This window comes from Cryphonectria parasitica, assembly GCF_011745365.1.
Source record: "Cryphonectria parasitica EP155 unplaced genomic scaffold M406scaffold_9, whole genome shotgun sequence".
Taxonomy (NCBI): Eukaryota; Fungi; Ascomycota; class Sordariomycetes; order Diaporthales; family Cryphonectriaceae; genus Cryphonectria; species Cryphonectria parasitica.
In genome coordinates this window covers 2052133-2070854 of record NW_024468917.1, presented here as the reverse complement: position 1 = coordinate 2070854, position 18722 = coordinate 2052133, and the positions used below count along the sequence as shown (strand labels likewise).

The following is an 18722-nucleotide window of genomic DNA, read 5'->3' as shown; positions in this document are numbered from 1 at the left end:
GGAATGATGACCATTGCCCACTTGACGCGACCATGACCGTACCGGAATGAGGCTCAAGTGAGACAATTTCGTTCACGACTCTCCCCCATTCCAGCGACACCCTGCTCATGCGTCCGCGCTGACGACGCGTGGCCGCTGCGGCGGGGGTGTTCAAATTGAGCGATGGGCCCCGTTTCTATATGTTATAGGCCCCAGGTGGCTGCAATGCAACTCTTTTGTCCTTACCCTTTATCATGCTAATACTCAATATTTGACGTGGCCTGCTTCGCCCGGATGTTTGAAAGTATAGCATTGTACCAATAGTCTGTTGCTCGTGCAAATGACTTTTTTGAGTTTCGTCTAGCTCTCAATAATCGAAGCGGTAAGCCAATAGCATGTCCTGATGGAGGGCAGCATGACCTTGGCCCTGTCGTTGCTGGGTGTCGCGGACAGTCTCCGCCCCTCATTTTCCCCTTAGGCGTTTGGGGCATGTCCATCACTGACCCATTGGGGGACTTCAGTGGCTCAGAGGGCTCTGGAAACAAGTGCTTTCACATCCACTCGCGCGCTTCTGATCGTGTGCTGCCCAGCCTCGGCGCTGGTATCTCATGTTTCTCGGGCGCGCGGTGCTCATCCTCTTCCCAATCTTGCTGTCAGCGCGCGTATACCATTTATGACTGGATTCTTCGGCTGGCAGGCCACTACAGGTTCAGACTCAGGGCACAAACGTACTCAACATCAGTGCACTTCACTTCTGGTGGAGGTTCCGTCTGTCGAACCTTGAGCTATCGTGATCACGGCGCTGCAGCAAGCCCAGTGGCCCTGTCGCCTGCTATTGCTCGCCGGCCCCGCGGGGGGTGGGGGGCGGCTTGCTGGCGAGACGGCTGCCTGAGGGAGGAGGTTCCCTCTGGCGCAACTACGAGGCACCATTGTCTTGCCGTTTGTGGGAGGATATGCACGTACGTCGGATAACGATATCGATCGTATCTTTCAAGGCAGGTTGGGGATCCGCATTGTCATCAATGTAGCCGCTTGGTTTCACAGTAGACAGACTCTGCCAGCTTGAATGGCCTGGTGAGGTTGGACCTGAGGCCGTGAGGGTCGAGGGAGACATCTACTCGAACGTTTGCCCATCAAGTTCGGTTCGTCGCTTGCGGAGAAATGATAAGGCAGCATGAGGTCTACTTATCACTGCGCTTGGCATGACAGCTTCGTCTCCTTCAGAGTGTCTACGGGTAGGGGGAGACGGCACGGATTAAGTTCATATTGGCTGATGTACTCATCGTCATTCTTGGCGCAAAGGAGTTGTCCATCTATATACCTACTACTTAGGTTCGGTGACACGATGTCTCGCACTCGGGTCGTTCTCTCAAGACCGAACAAATCACGTCTGGAACGCTGATTTCCAGGTCTCTCAAATCTAGACCTGTCACATTGTCTAACGATCTAGTCGATAGTCATAATTGTTCGCAGTAGCCGGCACGAAGACTGAACAAGCTGCAGTCCTCTCATGTGACGTGAGCTTTGACCGCAGGTCCCTATATTTTCGTACACACGGAGACGATCAGCCCGTGACCTGGATATACCAAGTGTCGAATTGTGGTCGGGTACTGTCGCAGAAGAGGTCTCAGTATACATGATGACAGATTTGACTGTGGCTTGCGCCAGCTCCTCATAACCGCACAGGACCTATCACGAGCACCTTCACCAGCTGAGAAAAAAAATCTCGAAGTTTTGTTTTTGGCTTTTCAACAGGGTACCTGATCTAGTCATCATTCAGCCGATCAGAGATGCAAACCTCGCCCAGATTTTTCTTCTGCACAACCTGAAGTTGACGTCGAAATGGCATTTCTTTTTTGGCTATGTTTGGCCCCCTCCATTCACCCATTTGTTGTAAAGACCATAAACGAGGCAAGCAGTCCTTGTACGCCCCACGAAAACCATGAACCGTCAATACCCGACCCTTGATGCGTTGGTCTTCCGAGCAGTAGCAGCAGTCAAGTAGCCACACGTTCTACCGCACATACACCTCCTTCTACATCCCCACCGTCGCAGAATCTTTTCCAGCAGCAGAAGCATTACGCGCTTATGCCCGCGACATGACGCCCCAGGCACGGATGATGTTGTCGGTGTAGCCAGCGAACAGGGTCTGGCCGTCGGCGCTCCAGGCGAGAGACACGCACTCGGGATCGCGGCGCTTGGTGCCGGTGGAGGCGAACTCGGGCTTGAGCTCGTCGACCTTGGTCTTCTTCTCGAGATCGAAAATGATGATGCTCGAGGCGGTGGCGGCGCAGAGCCAGTAGCGGTTGGGGGAGAAGACGAGGGCGTGGATCTCGTCGTTGGCGTTCAGGGAGTACAGGTGCTTGGACTCGTTCAGGTCCCACAGCATGGTGGTACCGTCCTTGCCACCGGAGGCGCACAGGGAGCCATCGGGGGAGATGGTCACGGTGTTGATGTAGCCGGTGTGGCCAATGTGGTCAGTCTGCAGCTTGCAGGTGGAGAGCTCCCAGACCTGAGAAGGATGTCAGCACGGACCCTCGACATCCACATATCGCGACCGTGGTCATGAGAAAATAAATTGCCAAAGGTAGTTGATCAGTGCAGGGTGATTGTTTGTCTCATGGCTTGCAAACAAGCTCTGAAGTAGCAAATACTTTTTTATAAAAAAAATGCAAAACATCATATCAAGATTTTTTCGGATAGATGGCGGCACAGGATATGGATGGGCCGCCAGTGGGGAAAACGTACCTTCACGAGCTTGTCCCAGCCGGAGGAGACAATGACGGGGTTCTGGGGGTTGGGAGAGAAGCGGACGCAAGACACCCACTCGGTGTGGCCCTTGTCGGTGATAGTGTACTTGCAGTCGCCCAGGGTGTTCCACAGCTTGATGGAGCGATCGCGGGAGCCGGACACAATCTGGCGGTTGTCGGCAGAGAAAGAGACGGAGAGGACGTCGTTGGTGTGGCCGACAAAGCGGCGGGTGGTGGTGCCGGTGGAGAGCTCCCAGAGTCTCAGGGTTTTGTCCCAAGAAGCGGACAGGGCGTAAGCACCGTCGGAGGAGATAACCTGCCCGTTGAAAAATCCATCAGCCTTTCATGTCCCGCGCCAATGCCTTTCATAGTAGCTCGAGCCCATCTCTCAATCTTTGTGGTCGGTCGGTACGTACGCAGTCAGACACGATGTGGGAGTGGCCGTGCAGAGACTTCTTCGGGTAACCGTACTGGGACTCGTCGCGGGTGAGGTTCCAGACGATGAGGGTCTTGTCACGGGAGCCGGACAGGAGCATGTTGGGGCTATCGCATCGTGTAAGTAAAAGTGGACGTCTCGAAGATATGGTGATTTTCGCATTGTTCGTACTTCTCCATGGAGGTAGCCAAGCTGGTGACCCAGCCATTCTGTTTGATGAGACAGGTCAGTCTTTGTGCTCCTGCAATCTGCCAAACTTTGCACCCAGTCGTGGTCGCCGTTGACGCCGTCGAGGTCGTCTCGTGCTTCGCAGCGCGGGGCTCAAGGAGGCAACGTGGGAGGTGGGTGGCCTGGTCCAACTTACGTGGCCCTCGAGGGTTCCCTTGAGAATCAGCTGCTCAGCCATACTGAAGTTCTTCGTCGACGATAGGAAAACGGATCAACAAAGAGCAGGTCTTGGAGGATGGGAAGGGGAAAGGGCTGGGTATGGTCGAGCTTCAATTGGCCTGAAGATTTCCAAGGTCGCAACGATACGAGACCGGCCGCCAAACCAAAATCTGGAGCTGAAGTGTGCGAGGAGAAAATTGGCGTTAGCCCAATCACAATGTAGGGGGTGGGACCTGAAATTTAGTATGGGCAGCTGGCAAGGACCCGCTTTAGTCAGCATCCCAGTTGCTGGCCAGCTGCTCCTCAACGACAAGCCTCCGTTTGGTGCAGATGGCTCATTTCTGTCCTTATGAATAAGGAAATCTGGACGTGAGAAACCAGGAAGTGGCAGACGATTACAGCCATAGAATGAAGAGACACAAAAAGACTCAGCTGCGTACCTTTAGACTCAAATGGGTTCTACGCACCTAGAAGTAACATATCTTAAAAGCAAGATGATCGCCAAACGGCTCGGTCATTCATGCCGAGGGGGCCTTCGACACTTCGAGGCGTGAGAATCGGATGCTAACTTTGTGTATGTGGTACTATTGTCATAAATATGATGCTTCGCTAAAGTGTCTCTGCCGCCTTGTTGCCAGGCACTGTCACTATGGGAACTGCCCCAAACACACTGCCCTGCGCCCTTAGCCGGCCTCCAAGGAACATATGCTCCGAGTGCTGCTAATGTATTTCATGCTCCTGATGCGCTAATTGCACCATTACTCAATTCCTTGAAAAGGCATGACAGAAGAAGCAGTTCGCTATCGGGATGGCAGAGTTGCCGCGCTCGGTAAGAACTTTTAGGACACCACTTGAGACCATTTGCCGCGTTGCTCGCTCGAACAACCCGACAGATGGAGCACCTACAAGTGAAACCTGCATTCGACAATGATGAGAAAGCCCGTCTTTGTGGGAATGAAGCCTCTCACCTCACGTCCGCCAGATGACCACCTAGAATCGCGTGAATCCCCCTCTTGACTGTAAGCCAAGTGCAACAGTGGTCGCTGTATTGGGTCCGGCGGCATTGCACCGCATTGAGATAGTCGAGAACTTGAGCGCATTCCCTCAGCCCTGGCCCCCAAGAGTTACACCCAACTTCTTCTTTTGGGAGCGAGGTATCTCTCGTCGGAAGTATTTTTTCTGGGAGTTTGCGATCATGCTGTGATCCGCGACATCCTCCCTGGCTGCATCGTTTTTGCGATTTGCTGAGCCGCGCTCCTCGATCATCTCCTTCATCATGTCCTCCCACAGGTCGTACTTCACCTTCGCCACTGGGTTCTTCTCGGCAGTGCTACGTAGGTCCTTGAGACTTGCCATCTTGCTAGCACGCACGAGTTTCCGCAGTGCTTCTTCAGCTTGCTTTGCCTGTACAGCAGCCGCCTCGCGGATCTTCTTGGGGTCGCCGCGCCAGTCGGGTGCCGGGGGAGCATTGCCCCTCGCCTCACTGTTTGCCTCGTGGATGGGTGTGCGCACTGTGACAGACTCGATATCGGTTGGAGTGTATTTGTAGGTATGCGTGCTGGGGAAGTCAGGGAAATATTTGGGTATGTATAGTTTTGTGTCCTTGTCGGGCTTGCCGCTGAGCTCTTGGTCAAGGGTCGGCAGATCCCTGAAGGTGTTCATTTCCTTGGGATTTATCTCTTGCTCAGGTGCGCGTATCTTCTCCCGTGGAATGGCATTGCGGCGATGTCGTTTCAGATTGGTCAGGTCGACGTTGAAGTACTTGAGGGAGAGCTCGAAGTCTGTTGGTATCGTCATATTTCTGCGTGCGTGATTGGCCCTCGACATGATATCTTCGCACAGAGATGCAAGGTCTGTGATTGTCCGCTGTCAGAAACACTAAAACCAAAGGCACACATTGATTTGCGCCAGTGCACAACTGGCGGACTGACATGTTTCCGTCATCAGCGTAAAACTCTCTAAGGCCTCCTCGGTAGCGGTGTCGAAACCAACGTGCTCCAGCGCAAGCGCAATCGAGCGTTGTAATGCCGTCCTGTTCACATGGTACTCATTTGGTGGCTCCTCTATGCTGATCGCGCCACCATCCAAAAGTGCTGCGACAGGTGGACTGGGGGCGTCAACGAACTTCGCGGTGCTCGCCGACTCGGTGCGCTGACGTTTGGCGGGAGGATCCTCATCGGTGGAAGACGAAGTGCGCTTACGCGGCGCTTCCTCGCTCATCCTGACAATATGTGATAGGAGTTTGGGCGAGTTTGGGTATCTCGAGGGTTTGGTGCGAATGTTGCATGGAAAGATGTTAAGCTGGGCGTAAATGTGACGAAGTTGAGTTGCTTTAGAACGATGTTGTTGAAAGCACGGCGTGCAGGTATTCCATGGTAGGCGGAGTAGCCCGAGCTCCACCCAGCATAAAAAGTGGGGTTCCAGTTCTCCAGACCCCTGCTCAGTTCAAGGCTTTAGCATCGTTCCACAAATTGAGCCTCACACTTCGCTGTTTGTGGGGGGGGGGGGGCTTCACTCCAATTCTTTCATGATAAACCAGAAATTCCAAAGCAGTTCCTCAAGTCAATGACTCTCAAAGAGGCATTTCAGCATCTTCACCAACGCTAGAGAAGGCTTATGAATCAATACAAGTCCAAGAGGTCAATTTGCCGTTCACACCTTTCAAGACCTGTCGCTTCAGGGCTTCAGTCATCCTACAACATTCGGCTGTCTTCTCTCCTTGCCTGCCCTTCCTGCATTTCGCTTCAAGACGAAGAAACTCCTTCTGTGTCTTCTCTCAGTTTGACAGTTCTCCCTCAAGGCTAACCTGGACTACTGTAACATAGCACAATGCTTATCATGCTTATCGTAGGACGACGACAGTGTTACCCCTGAGAACGTCCTCGGATCCACACGTGCCAGGATGGCTGGCTCGGCGCAACGCGCCGGCCCAAGGGGTTCACATATCGTGAGATTGATCTAACAGAAGGCACACCAGGGGAAGGCGTCTTTAGTGTGGTTATTTTCTTTCATCCTACAGTCTGTCTTCTCCTTGCTTTACAAGAGCCCAAACGCCAGCTCGCTAACATGCACGACCTCGAGATCCTCCAGAGAGGAGGCTACCAAGACGAGGCTCTGAGAACGCTCAAACTGACTTGTGCTCTGGAAACATTCCCCAAGGAAATCTTGGATCTCGGCCAGACGCTCGAACAGCTCGACCTCTCAGGGACAGGTCTCTCCTCCCTTCCATCAAATTTTGGACCGAGCCTACCGAATCTCAAAATCGTCTTCTTTTCACAATGTCAATTCAAGACTTTCCCGAATGAGCTGGCTTCCTGCCCCCAGCTGGAGATGGTCGCCTTTCGAGGGAACGGCATGACTTTTGTCCCTGAGGATGCGCTTCCGCCCTGTCTGCGATGGCTGATTCTGACGGATAACAACTTGGAGAGCTTGCCAAGAAGCATTGGGAATTGTGGAAGACTGCAGAAGTGCATGCTGGCAGGCAATCAGCTTGAGTCGTTACCCGAGGAAATGCGGGAATGCAAGAAGCTGGGTCTTCTGCGTCTCAGCTCGAACAGGCTAAAAGCACTTCCAGAGTGGCTTTTCGACATGCCTGAGTTGGCATTCCTCAGCTTTGCTGGTAATCCTTGCTCTACGCCGACCGAGGAGACGGATAGAGTCCCAGTGCACACGAATGGTCATACACATACCAGGCTTGCGCACGTGGCTTGGTCCGACCTCGAGGTTCATGAAACGCTTGGACAGGGGGCGTCCGGCATCATATCGAAAGGCCTCTGGCGGATTGACCCGGAAACTAGGCTTGAAGTCGCAATCAAGCTCTTCAGAGGTGCATTAACGAGCGACGGCACCCCACTAGATGAGATGCGAGCTTGCATAGCAGCAGGCCAGCACGAGGGCATCATTGATGTCCTTGGCCAGATCCAGGGCCATCCAGACGAGGCCAGCGGTTCCTTTAAAGGAGGCCTTGTTATGCAACTCATCCCTCCTCACTACCTCACCCTGGGACAACCGCCGTCGTTGAAGACCTGCACAAGAGACACATACCCAGCAGATGCGATACTGGCGCTCGACAAGGCCCTTAACATCCTGACTGGCATTGCATCAGCTGCGGCGCATCTTCACTCGAAAGGCATCGCACACGGGGATCTGTACGCACATAACATCCTCACGGATACGGAGGGTCATTCGTTACTAGGCGATTTCGGTGCCGCAACAATATACGATCGGTGTGTCTCGCCGCTGCTGGAAAAATTGGAGATCCTCGCCTTTGCGCACCTCATTGAGGAAATCCTGAGCCTGGTGCGTGCAGAAGAGGACGTGCAGGTTTTGGCATTGCTTCAAGACCTTCACCGGCGTTGCTGCGTGGCGCAAGTTGTTGCACGTCCTGTCTTCACGGAGGTCATCGCGGGATTGAAATTAGCTACTGACGCAGCTCAGAATTACCTGAGCAAAGGTCTTCGCAATTAGAGAGAAAGTTTAATGTTTACACTGCATGAAATAGATTAGAGCCTGAAGGAAAGACAGCATAGATCAAGATATATTTCCTGAGTATAAATAGACTTGGATGTTTTAAAATCGCAGATGGAAGAACTGATGAGTAGAACTTTGGGAGGGTCTGCGGACAATACTTCTCAGGGTTAGGGGTAGACTGGGGTCTTTCTGCATCTTCTAAAACCTGGAGTAGTAAAGGGCCTAAAGGCAGCAACTAACTTCACTCATCATAAACGAACGAGCAAACGTGAAGACATATCTCGAGGCATCGCAGGTCCAAGCGGATTGCCGCCGTCAATGTCTCTCCTTCAGGTCAATAGCCAGAAGTCAGGCTTGCAAGCATTCCGCTCCTGTGTAGTACTCAGGTCACGAATTTTGTCAGGCCGATCAAGATACTCAACGTCATCGACGCCTTCTGGCGTTCCTGATGAGGTCGTCGCCATTGCTGCCTCGGCGACAGACTCAGAAGCCGTGAAGAAGCCCGACTTGGACCTCGATGATCAGACCGCAGAGCCTAGGCTAGAGAATTCGCAGCCTAGATCTGAGGTTGCCGCCGCTCCAAATTCACAGGAAGATCTTGTAGTATCAGAAAAGGACGGGTCGAACATCGGTGTCAGAATCCGCAGAACCGGAGCTTCATTCGCAATACCAACACGGAGTCCAAACCGCAATCGATCCTCTCAGCGGGTGGTGGCCCAGACACAGGATGAAACCTCCCAGCTACCGTCGTTCTACCGTTTCGCCCGTATCTTTGGGCTCGATCCGACGGTGACACACCTCGATATCGTGCGAGGAATTGCGAAAACTGCACCTGTAGGCCGTGTACTATCCGTGGCCATCCCAGACAAAATCCACAGCAAGAACGGCAAGGACTTGAAAGCCGCCATCGTATTATTCGACCATGCCGCCGCACCGCAGGATCTGGTGCGCCTCGCCAAGCAGGGTTCGTTCCTGATCCGTGGCCAGCCCCCGCATGTCGCTATATACTACGACCGTGCCTTTTCTGGGAACGACTTCAGCGAGAACTCCTCACGCGTGCTCTACCTACGTGGAAACCCGGATGAGGAGGGCTTCACTGAAGAACGTCTACGTGAGCTGCTGCTGGGCAATGATAGGGTCGTGCAGGCTCTGGGTCCTTTAGGTCTCAAGTCAGAGCCTGTCAAGTGCTCCAAACTTCCCAGTGGCCAGCACTTCATGGAATGGCGCTTCTTTGACAACCAGAGGCAGGCCAGGGTTCTCCTTCAAGTACTGAGGCAGCATTTCCAGGGCAGAGTGTCGATTACGATGGGTCATGACCCATGCTGGAACAAAACGCTCTATCCGAGGGACAGGAAGAACACCGGCAATGCCATCTATATGGGTGCGATGAGCCACGCCGAAGGCAAAAGGAAGTGGGCTAAGTGGAGAGGGGTCAAGGATGCTCCTCTGGCCAGCAAAAGCGGGCTCCCATCTCGCCTTGCACAAATCATGGGCCCGGAAGGGGTTGAGGCTGATAATGCCACCCAGGGCAAGATTGGTGATGTCGACTTCGAAGAGATGGACGTCCTGGAGCGAGAACGACAGAGGCGGGTGCAAGCATGGAAACGGCTGTATCGCGGCCCTCAGCAACGATCAAGTCGGTTCGATTCGAGCTGGTAAGTCCGGTCAAACTGTCCAGGCAGCTATTCGTATCAGCCCGGCACCATATCTCTGTGGTGGAGCGTGCGAGAGCTTCGTCAACATGAGAACCTCGTCACCTGCTGCTGGCCGTGTTGCCTGTACGGGACTGCAGTGCATCCCCGGGTTGCCATTATGTGACCAACAATAAGCACTGGGGATCAACGAGTGGCAGACTTGCTACAATATCTTCCAAGACCATTCTTGGCTGCTATTGATCAAGTGCGTAGAGGTCATTCGAGGCGATCTCTTGAAAGAAAGGGAAAAAAATGACGAAGCCGTTTCAGAACCGTCAGGAAGCAAACTCGCGTCTTCCTATCCAGCTATCAGCCAAAAGCAACATTGCCAAATTGTTGTCCAAAATCCTGCTGTTGATCGAGATCGATAGCACATCAGGCACATGCAACACCCAAGATCAGGGCACCTGGGCAGTCTCTCAGCAACACTAAGGAAGGCTGTGTTCCTTGGCCAGCAGCCTTGTGTCCTAAAGCCAACCAACTGGCACGCCGACATTGAAGCTTCCGCCGAGCAGACTCTTGATAACCTTCATTACGGCTTTAGGAACTGAGAGGAGGCGTGAGGTCGCGGCTAGCGATATACCAGGGCGTTCGGAACTCATTCACCGTCTGTGGGCCAAAAACCTGAAGAGAGGAAAATTCGGGCATGGTGGCAATGCTGCACGACCAGTTGTGTTCCTATGAGAAACTGATTCTCTGATGAAAGAAGAGAAAGACAATTGCAAGGCCACTTAGAGATATATAATACAATACTTTCTGTAACGATCCTTCACAGAGATGCCTTGGTGCGCATGGCAGATCCTGCAGTCGTGTGGCGGGACATTGACACCCAGTAATGGGATATTGGCGATCACAATCGTTTATAAGTCTTCATCCTCAGTAGCTAGGTACTATGACTCGACCAAAAAGCACATCTCCGCTTCCCTTTCTTTCTCATAGTTGAACCACGTCTATGGCCTCATTGCGAACTGTTGACGCTCCTCGGCCTAATTATATTGACGCAGTCCTCATTTGGTTCATGAGGCCTTCATGCAAAAAAGTCAATGCTTGCAGTATCAATAACAGTCCTTCAGTTTCCTTAGCCAGCTGCCTGGTAGAGGAGGTAGGCTTGCATAAACGAGCTGATCATCAAGCGTTTGGAGGCGTCGATTCAATGAGCGGTTCGCAAGGTTTTTGAATCAACTCGCCATGCTGATGTTATATGAGAGCATGGGCACGAAATTCCCCGTGGCAGAGTACGTCTGAGGCCGGAAAAACGAAGCCCAATTTCTGTGTACCGAGACTAAGAAGATGAGTGAGGCGCATCGCTTTGCTCGGAGGTCGGTAGGTAATGAACCGGTTTGTTAAAGAAAAAGGACAAGAGTTGTGCATAATTCCCTCGACTTGTCAAAGACATTTGAGGGATCATAGTGTATGATGGCACTGATATTAGCTTGGCTCTGATTTAACACATTAATTTTCTCTATTTGTTGAACTTCTCTGCCTTCTAAACGAAACAGTAACTGTGCGAATCCTGTCTATTTGTCTATAGACTCCACATCCTTTCCAGTTCGCACTGGAGATGGCCATCCTTTTAGTGCTCGCATAGCAGTGCCTCCAGTGGCTTCTACTCCTTCTCATGATGCGTCTGCCAGTCGGGTCTGCCCAGCGGGTTCGGCACGGCGGCGAGGTGGATGAGGGCGTCGCAGTCCCGTAGGGCTTGCACCGTGGCGTCGTAGTCGGTGGCGGCGTCCGCGGTCCGCATCTCCGAGTCGGGCGTTCCGTCGTGCGGCTGGTCGCTGCGGTTGATCTGCACTGTGTGGTGGCCCTCCTTGGCACAAGATCTTGACCACCTCGCGGCCGACGGTGCCGCGGGCCCCGGTGATCGCGATCTTCATCTTGGAGCTTGTGAAGAACGTCTTGGCGGGGCTGAGGAGGGACATGAGGGTGGGAATGTGGTCTGCAAGATTTTACTCTTTTTTTGATCTTTCAGTTTTGTATAATTCATGAACTATCTATCAACTATCTCATGACCATTATTGCCTACGCACTCCTGGGAAGCATGTAGTTAATATTGAGTAATTTGGACATGTTTGCATCGATTGCTCGATGGGCGCAGAGTCATCATGAAGGAAATGGGGTGAGCCGTATGGGGTATACTGTATAAATAACGACACTCGATTGCGGCAGTGAGAAGTGAAGAATACCTGCATTGTGCCTAGATGGCCTTAAAGAAACCGAGCGCACTCTTGTTTTGTCATGTGAACAAATGGCAGTTTCGAGGAATCAATTCAAAGGAGTGTTTCCTTGCGACTCGGTCAAGCTGGTGGGGTGATTACACAAGAGAAGCCCCAACAGTCCGAGCCCTTTCCGGTATTATAAGAATCCTGCATTATTATATACAGGCATGGGATATGTCTTCACCTTGGCGACAACCGAATCCTCCCCCTCCCCCCCTGGCTTGAGCCTTCCGTTGCCTCCGATCTGAATGTTGAGTGATCGCCTTTGGGTATATATAACTTTAAACTTTTGACAGGGTGCTGAGATAACATGTTGTCCGGGACAGCCGGGGATCGTTCTTAAGGCCCAGACCGACACTCCAGAAGCAGTTACATGACTTTGAAAATCTTGGTCAGAGAGCATGTGAGTTGGCTCGACCTCACTGCTCATGGCGAGTTCTCGGCAAAAGGTCCAGCACACTTGAGCAACTCTCGTTAATATTTGAGTTCGCCGTCTTTTGACGCATTCGGCATATGTCTCGCAGCTAGTGCGACGATTCGCAGCTGAAGGGCGGATGGGGCGGTCCGGCACACCAACTCTTGCATGCACGGCCAGCACCAGGTACAGTATGATGCGAAATCTGACACGCTCATTTTGGGCCCAACGTTACCCTCCCTTCCATTCGAAAAAAAACAAAAAACAAAGGGCAAGCAGCACAAGGTCGCTATGACCTCTCAGCAGTACCATAGTAATTGTAATCGCATAACAGCCGGCCTTTGAAGGGTTGACGACGGGTCTCGCCTTTTCGGCCCCCAAGATTTTGTATGCACCCCCCGCTCGAAATATAGCTTGCGACAGCCCGTCTAGTTGGGCTGAGAATTGAGGGCAGCGCCCTGGACACTGGTCAGCGACTGCCGGTGCTGCTGCTAAACAACACTTTTGAAAAAAGAGGTCATGCCGCAATGTGCCGCCAGGCGAGCCAGCAATTTCCACCCTGGCACCCCTCCAACACAGGGAAACATGTCCCTGTTTTCCTTTTCTTTCCCCAAACACCTAATTTGGACGAGAGACGGCAGCCATTGCAACCCTGATGCGTAAATCTTCGAATCAGTGAACGCTTCTTAGCGCCGCCATAGCCCAACAGATGCCATGTGCGTGCAGGGCTGGACGTGCATCTCTCTTGCCTCCTTCTCCCTCCGAAAAGTAAGTGTCTCAAGTGGGGGAAGAGGGTCCTAGAGCAGGAGGGTGGCGTGGGTGATACACGTGGCCCTGGGATCTCAATAGTAAAGGCGAGAGGGAAATCCTAAAGGGGTTTCAAGAATGATCATACGAGGGGGCATCAGCGCGGTTGTGAAATGTATACCAGGAATGCATGGTACTTTGTTGGCAGACCATGAGAATACTGTGATACAGCTCTGCCTTCTTCGTAGCGGTGAATGCTCAGCGTCGTAGCTGTCCAGAGTCGATATGTCAGTGCCTAGTAGCACGTCTCTTCTGGTGATTGCGCCTCATGGTGTCTCGAGGAAGAAAAGAAAGATCAGGTCTGGAGCCAGAAACAAAATACATAGTATTTTCGTCATCACAGCGATGAACCCGATCTGTGCTCATTCGTGCTTCTGGCATGTCTCAGTTTTGGGCTGCCTGCCCTTCAAAATGTCTGAGTCTCGATACGAGAACGAGCAATCCACTGCATCCTGGCTTGACGTGCGGGCACCCGAGAAGGGTCTCCATCGGCATCCCATCCAGGGCGTGCCCACAGCTTTACCTGGTACTCGTAGTAGCCGGGCGGGTGGGATATTCTACTGAGCAGCGGCAGGTGACGACCTGACAGGGGGCCACGCAAGGTAAACGATCCACCACGGAAGGATTACCGCAGTCAACCCCCCCAGCGGGCCCCTTCCCTTAGGCTGTGGCTGCTAGAGCACAGAGACGTTGAAGCTAAGAAAGGACCCTGTACCCCTGTAAAGCCACCCCACCAACGCACCTAAACGGGCATGAAATCCCATTCAAATGTCAACTGTCACAAGCCCAGACATGATCCATCAAAACCGAACAGCATATTTCTTTCCCTCCCCTACCTGACCCCAACACAGCTTGCCCTCCACGGACATTTTACCGGATATTTTCCCACTTGAATTGTTGGACTTATGCGTTCTCTTACTTTCGTCGTCAAGTCATTGAGACTCCCCCCTTGATGAATTGTTGGAAAAGAAAAAGGGAAGAGAGAGAGAGAGAGCGAGCTTCTTTCCCCCTCTGAGCCACACCTCGCTTAGGACCTGACCTGTCGGTTGCCTACGACATCCTCAGCCTGACGAAAAGGCGACGAAGACGAAGGAGAGGGAATATTCGTGTTAGCAATTTGATCACCTTGGCCCTCGTCCTCGTCCTCGTCCTCGGCCTCGGATCGATCCCTTTCTCTGTGTCATCTCTCGTGGTCGGTGATCGAAATACCCCGCTGTTGGGCTTAAGCGACCTCGCACAGCCTCGAAGCGAGCCCGACTCAATCAATTACATGCATTTATGCAGGTCTCCCCGATCCTGTTCACACACACACGCGCGCGCACACACATACTTCTACAGGTCGTATCCCAACCCATCGAATTAACCATTTCGAGTCACACTTGCGAGTCGACGAGTCACGTCTGACTCAACGTTGTGGATAGACATTGGATGTATGTACATGCTGTATAGTCGAGGCGCCCTTTCTAGGCACATCATGAAAACGGGCGGGCACCTGGTATCACCCTGGAGACTCAAATGCTGATAGAAACACAATTTCTAGAATATCTCGGCACTGTCTCCCGTCATCGTTCCTGGTCTGTCCATCTAGGTATTGCCAGGAAAATTACCCAATGTGTGGCGTCTATTTCCAGCCCAGCTAGCTGTATCAGCCATGTCTCTTCTCCCTATCGACCCGGCCGACTTTCCGGATGTCCCGACTCGAAAAGCTCTGCTGGCCATAGACTTCCAGAACGACTTTCTCTCCGAGGATGGTGCACTTCCTGTAAAGCAGCCCGAGGGCATGGTCGACAGGGTCATCGACCTGGCCGAGGCCATCCGTGACTCTGGCTATGGTGAGGTTATTTGGGTACGCAGCCAGTTCGAGGCCAACCGTTCAGCAGGTGACCAGCAGATCATGGTCGCGGACACGCCGCAACTGCCCATGAGGCCCGGGGCCGCTGCCGCTCGCATACGCAAATCGCCATCCGCAGCCTCGCCTGTCGAGAACGACCCGGAGGCCTTCCTGAGCGTTGTGGGAGGCCAGGCTGGGAAGACCAAGCCCCAGTGCGTACGCAAGGGCACCCGAGGTGCAGAGCTGCTACCTCCCATCGCCGCGGCCAAGGGACCAGGCGACTACGCCATGACCAAGAGCTACTATTCTGCTTTCCAATCTGGGCAGCTGCTTGATCTGCTGCGGAGGAAGTTTGCTACAGAACTGTACATCTGCGGCTCCATGTCCAATGTCAGCGTGTATGCGACCGCTCTCGCCGCCAGCTCGCACGGCTTCAGCATCACCATCGTGGAGGACTGCTGTGGCTACCGGAGCGAGATGCGCCATATGAACACGGCTAGGAAGTTGATGGAGCAGACCGGATGTGAATTCACCACAGCGGCCGACGTCAGATCTACGCTCCTACCGGGAGCCCCTTCATCATCTAGGGAGCCCAGGGAGCGCAGTCCTCCACGTGGGCCGCCGCAGGTACCAGCGGAGCTCATCGCGGCGGCCATGGCAGGAAGCAGAAACAAGGCAATGCCCGTACGTCCAAAACCTGCATCTCCTCCAACTGACCCTGCCCGCAACCCAGAGGATCAGCAGGAGACCAGAGAGGCAAGAGGAGGAGCTGCTGGGGTTGGAGGAGGGGTTGCTGTTCCATCGCCGCCACCATCACCATCACCACCATCACCATCACCACCATCACCATCACCACCATCATCATCATCACCATCACCACAAGACCTTCTCTCCTCACTAGACAAACTGAAGCTAAGCTCCGAATCTCCAGAGCCTGCCAAAATCTCTCAGCCTGTCAATGACACACCTGCCGTCGAGGTCATCACACTGGAGCCCGAAGATGACTCATCCCAGCCCAAGGATGAGCCGCCGCTTCAACCCGTGGTGACAGCCCAGGACGCCAAGGCTGGGGGCGCAGATGCGCAGGAACAGAAAAGGGCTGATCATGACCTTGGCCGAGAATTTGTCGTGCCAGAGCAGACAAAAGAACCCACCAAGGCTGGCGAAGCACCAGAACGTCTTGGCGATAAAAAGAGCGGCGGAACCACGGCGAGAGAAGTAGCTGCACAAGGAAATAGATCCCACGTCTCATCGACAGGGACCAACGAAACCGCATCCACAGAACACGAGGCCGATAACGCAAGGCCTCACGCGCCTCCAAAAATGGAAATCCTTATCTCAGAAACCTTATTGATGATGCCAACACCAGACGATGTCCTGGAAGAAGCTCGGGTCCATCGATCAAAGACAGATTTTCCGTCTGCATCCTCATTGATCAACACAAAGCTCGCCACTCAGCAAGTCGGATCCTCAGCAGACAAGATTGTTACCAAAGGGCCGGAAGGCGCAGCGGGTACTGAGGCAGTAAGCAGCTCTAGCACTACGAAATCGAACATGCCAGAGGCGCTCTGTGAGGGAGATACGACTCTGACTCTGGACTTTCTCCCGCCATGCCTCATCGAGGGCCTTTTCGAGCGATTGTGTTATGAGGTGCACTTTAAGAAAATGCTGCACCAAGGCGGCGAGGTGCCCCGCTTCGTCGCGGTCCAGGGTCAAGTTGATGAGGACGGTACGGAGCCGGTTTACAGACATCCCAGCGACGAATCACCACCTCTAGCGCCGTTCACACCCGCGGTGGAACAGATCAGATTGCATGTCGCTCGGACACTGGGCCATCCAATCAACCACGTTCTGATTCAGTGCTATCGGAATGGCAACGACTACATAAGCGAGCACAGCGACAAGACACTTGATATTGTCAGGGGTTCTTACATCGCAAATGTCAGTCTCGGTGCCGAGAGGATAATGATCTTCCGGCAGAAACGAGGCGAGAGAAAGGACGTCTTTCGGCAAAAGAATGGGACACTAGGTCTGGACGAAGACGATGATAATGTCAAGACGCTCTCCAAAGAAGACACGGATGAAACGACCTCGTCATTCAAGCCTACTCCGCCCTATTCACAACGTCAAACTATACGCTGCCCTATGCCACATAACTCTCTTATCAAGATGGGCCTCATGACCAACGAAAAATGGCTCCACGGTATCCGTGCCGACAAGCGACCCCAAACTGAAAAGTCCCAGTCCGAGCTCGCCTGGAATGGGATCCGCATCAGCCTCACTTTCCGCTTCATCGGAACGTTTCTGACACGCCTTTCCCCAGGCGGCGCCGCCCTCAAAGAGCCACTTATCTGGGGTCAGGGTGCGACCTCTAAAGTTCCCGAGACAGCCAGGCCAGTTGTCAATGGGCAGACGCCGCAGGCCATCCCAATGCTCAAGGCTTTTGGAAAAGAGAATCACAGTCCTTCTTTCGACTGGGAAGCAAACTATGGGCGCGGGTACGACGTGCTGCATATGAAGTCTGCGCCACGTTACTTCGGGTGCGGCGACACGATTGTTGATGGCCGCGTCCGAATTATGCTGGCTGAGTGCGGCGTGAAGTATGCAAGAGGTGATATTGGCTTCGATACCAAGCAGAAGACTGGCAGCCATAGCGGACTGCCGTTGGTACGTGGCGCCGAGGCCGGCGAGTTGGTACCTGTCAAGTTCTTGGTAGATGATGCGGATCGCACTCCGGCGGTAGGCGACGCTGCTATCCTCCTTTACCTCGACATGAAGCACCCGAGGAAGAGACGCAGCGATGGTGAGATTGCAGACATATACAGCCGGTTCTATGCTGCCCTTGCCCTAGAGCAGCGATGGAAGCAGCTTTGGCACGCCGAGAAGTGCAGCGAGAAAGCCCAACTTAGAGAGGCAATCGCCAGCCTGGTCAAGGCAGAACTTTCTTCGTTTAACAGGTGGGCAACGCCGCTGGCTGGCAGTCCTGGCCGAGATGCATTTGTGGGCATCGCCGGTGGTGCAGAGCCGAGCATTGCTGATTATGCGCTCTGGCCTGTGCTGCATGACATGGCTATAGCGTGGAGTGTGGACCTGGGCTTCCAGGTCACTCCGGGCCGTTCTGTGTTTGGTCACCTGAAATGGACGGCGCTCGAGAATTACTATGTCGACTTCGCAGCTAGGAAGAGTGTGATGCAGGTCTTTGGGGAGAAGGTCATCCCAACGCCTGAGCACAGGGACAATGGGCCCCCGACCCAGGAAGATGGCGCGACTGATGCCGAGAAAAAGACGCAAGCCCTGAGCTATACCTGAGTAATAGGAAGTTGTCAGATCTTGAGAAGGTTGGAGGAAGTTGGTTAAACGATGGGAGCGACGAGATTTTACGTTATGAAACTTCACGCTGACAGATATTCGGGAAGGGAGAAAATCCACAATCTAACAGAGGGCAGTATCACCATCGGTGAACCCACGATAGACAGCTTATCGAGGTGAGCATTCAATGGTCGTAGGGGCACACATAGCACAGGACATACTAGCATAGCGATGGTAGGGAATCAGATTCTTATTCTTTCTTCTTTTTTCCTCTTCTTTACCCGCGAAGGAAAAGACCGGCGACCTTTCTCCCGTCACAGTGACCATCCTCTCCTGAGACACCACTGGCCCTTGGAAGAAAAGAGAAAAAGAAAATAACGAACAAGGAAATGAGGAAACCAAACCGGTAACCATCAAACCGCCAC

The 18722-nt window shown here is 53.2% G+C and overlaps 6 protein-coding genes across 6 annotated transcripts; 3 read left to right on the top strand and 3 right to left on the bottom strand.

Moving 5' to 3' along the window:
* Nucleotides 1-1704: 1704 nt before the first annotated feature.
* Nucleotides 1705-3678, bottom strand: M406DRAFT_358432 (guanine nucleotide-binding protein beta subunit-like protein). The gene is made up of 5 exons (XM_040923892.1): nucleotides 3530-3678; nucleotides 3337-3374; nucleotides 3146-3272; nucleotides 2728-3045; nucleotides 1705-2491 (listed from the first exon to the last, which is right to left on the bottom strand). The coding sequence occupies exons 1-5, from the start codon at nucleotides 3569-3571 to the stop codon at nucleotides 2066-2068; spliced, it is 951 nt and encodes a 316-aa protein (XP_040771970.1). The 5' UTR covers nucleotides 3572-3678; the 3' UTR covers nucleotides 1705-2065.
* A 1011-nt stretch (nucleotides 3679-4689) lies between these two features.
* M406DRAFT_222050 (uncharacterized protein) lies at nucleotides 4690-5607 on the bottom strand (the record flags this gene model as incomplete). Its single annotated transcript, XM_040915611.1, has 3 exons — nucleotides 4690-4983; nucleotides 5065-5405; nucleotides 5484-5607. Coding segments are annotated over 3 exons (759 nt in total), but the record flags the coding sequence as incomplete, so codon positions are not given.
* A 1011-nt stretch (nucleotides 5608-6618) lies between these two features.
* M406DRAFT_48133 (uncharacterized protein) lies at nucleotides 6619-8019 on the top strand (the record flags this gene model as incomplete). Its single annotated transcript, XM_040924353.1, has 1 exon — nucleotides 6619-8019. One exon carries the CDS (start codon nucleotides 6619-6621, stop codon nucleotides 8017-8019), a length of 1401 nt encoding a protein of 466 aa, XP_040771968.1.
* Nucleotides 8020-8340: 321 nt separating this feature from the next.
* On the top strand, nucleotides 8341-9681 carry M406DRAFT_334607 (uncharacterized protein; the record flags this gene model as incomplete). The annotated part of the gene is made up of 1 exon (XM_040920957.1): nucleotides 8341-9681. One exon carries the CDS (start codon nucleotides 8341-8343, stop codon nucleotides 9679-9681), a length of 1341 nt encoding a protein of 446 aa, XP_040771967.1.
* Nucleotides 9682-11322: 1641 nt separating this feature from the next.
* M406DRAFT_353650 (uncharacterized protein) lies at nucleotides 11323-11911 on the bottom strand (the record flags this gene model as incomplete). The annotated part of the gene is made up of 3 exons (XM_040922778.1): nucleotides 11747-11911; nucleotides 11546-11655; nucleotides 11323-11505 (listed from the first exon to the last, which is right to left on the bottom strand). Exons 1-3 carry the CDS (start codon nucleotides 11784-11786, stop codon nucleotides 11323-11325), a joined length of 333 nt encoding a protein of 110 aa, XP_040771966.1. The 5' UTR covers nucleotides 11787-11911.
* Nucleotides 11912-14808: 2897 nt separating this feature from the next.
* M406DRAFT_93844 (uncharacterized protein) lies at nucleotides 14809-18560 on the top strand (the record flags this gene model as incomplete). Its single annotated transcript, XM_040926258.1, has 4 exons — nucleotides 14809-15601; nucleotides 15872-16473; nucleotides 16552-16989; nucleotides 17092-18560. The coding sequence occupies 4 exons, from the start codon at nucleotides 14809-14811 to the stop codon at nucleotides 18295-18297; spliced, it is 3039 nt and encodes a 1012-aa protein (XP_040771965.1). The 3' UTR covers nucleotides 18298-18560.
* Nucleotides 18561-18722: the final 162 nt, after the last annotated feature.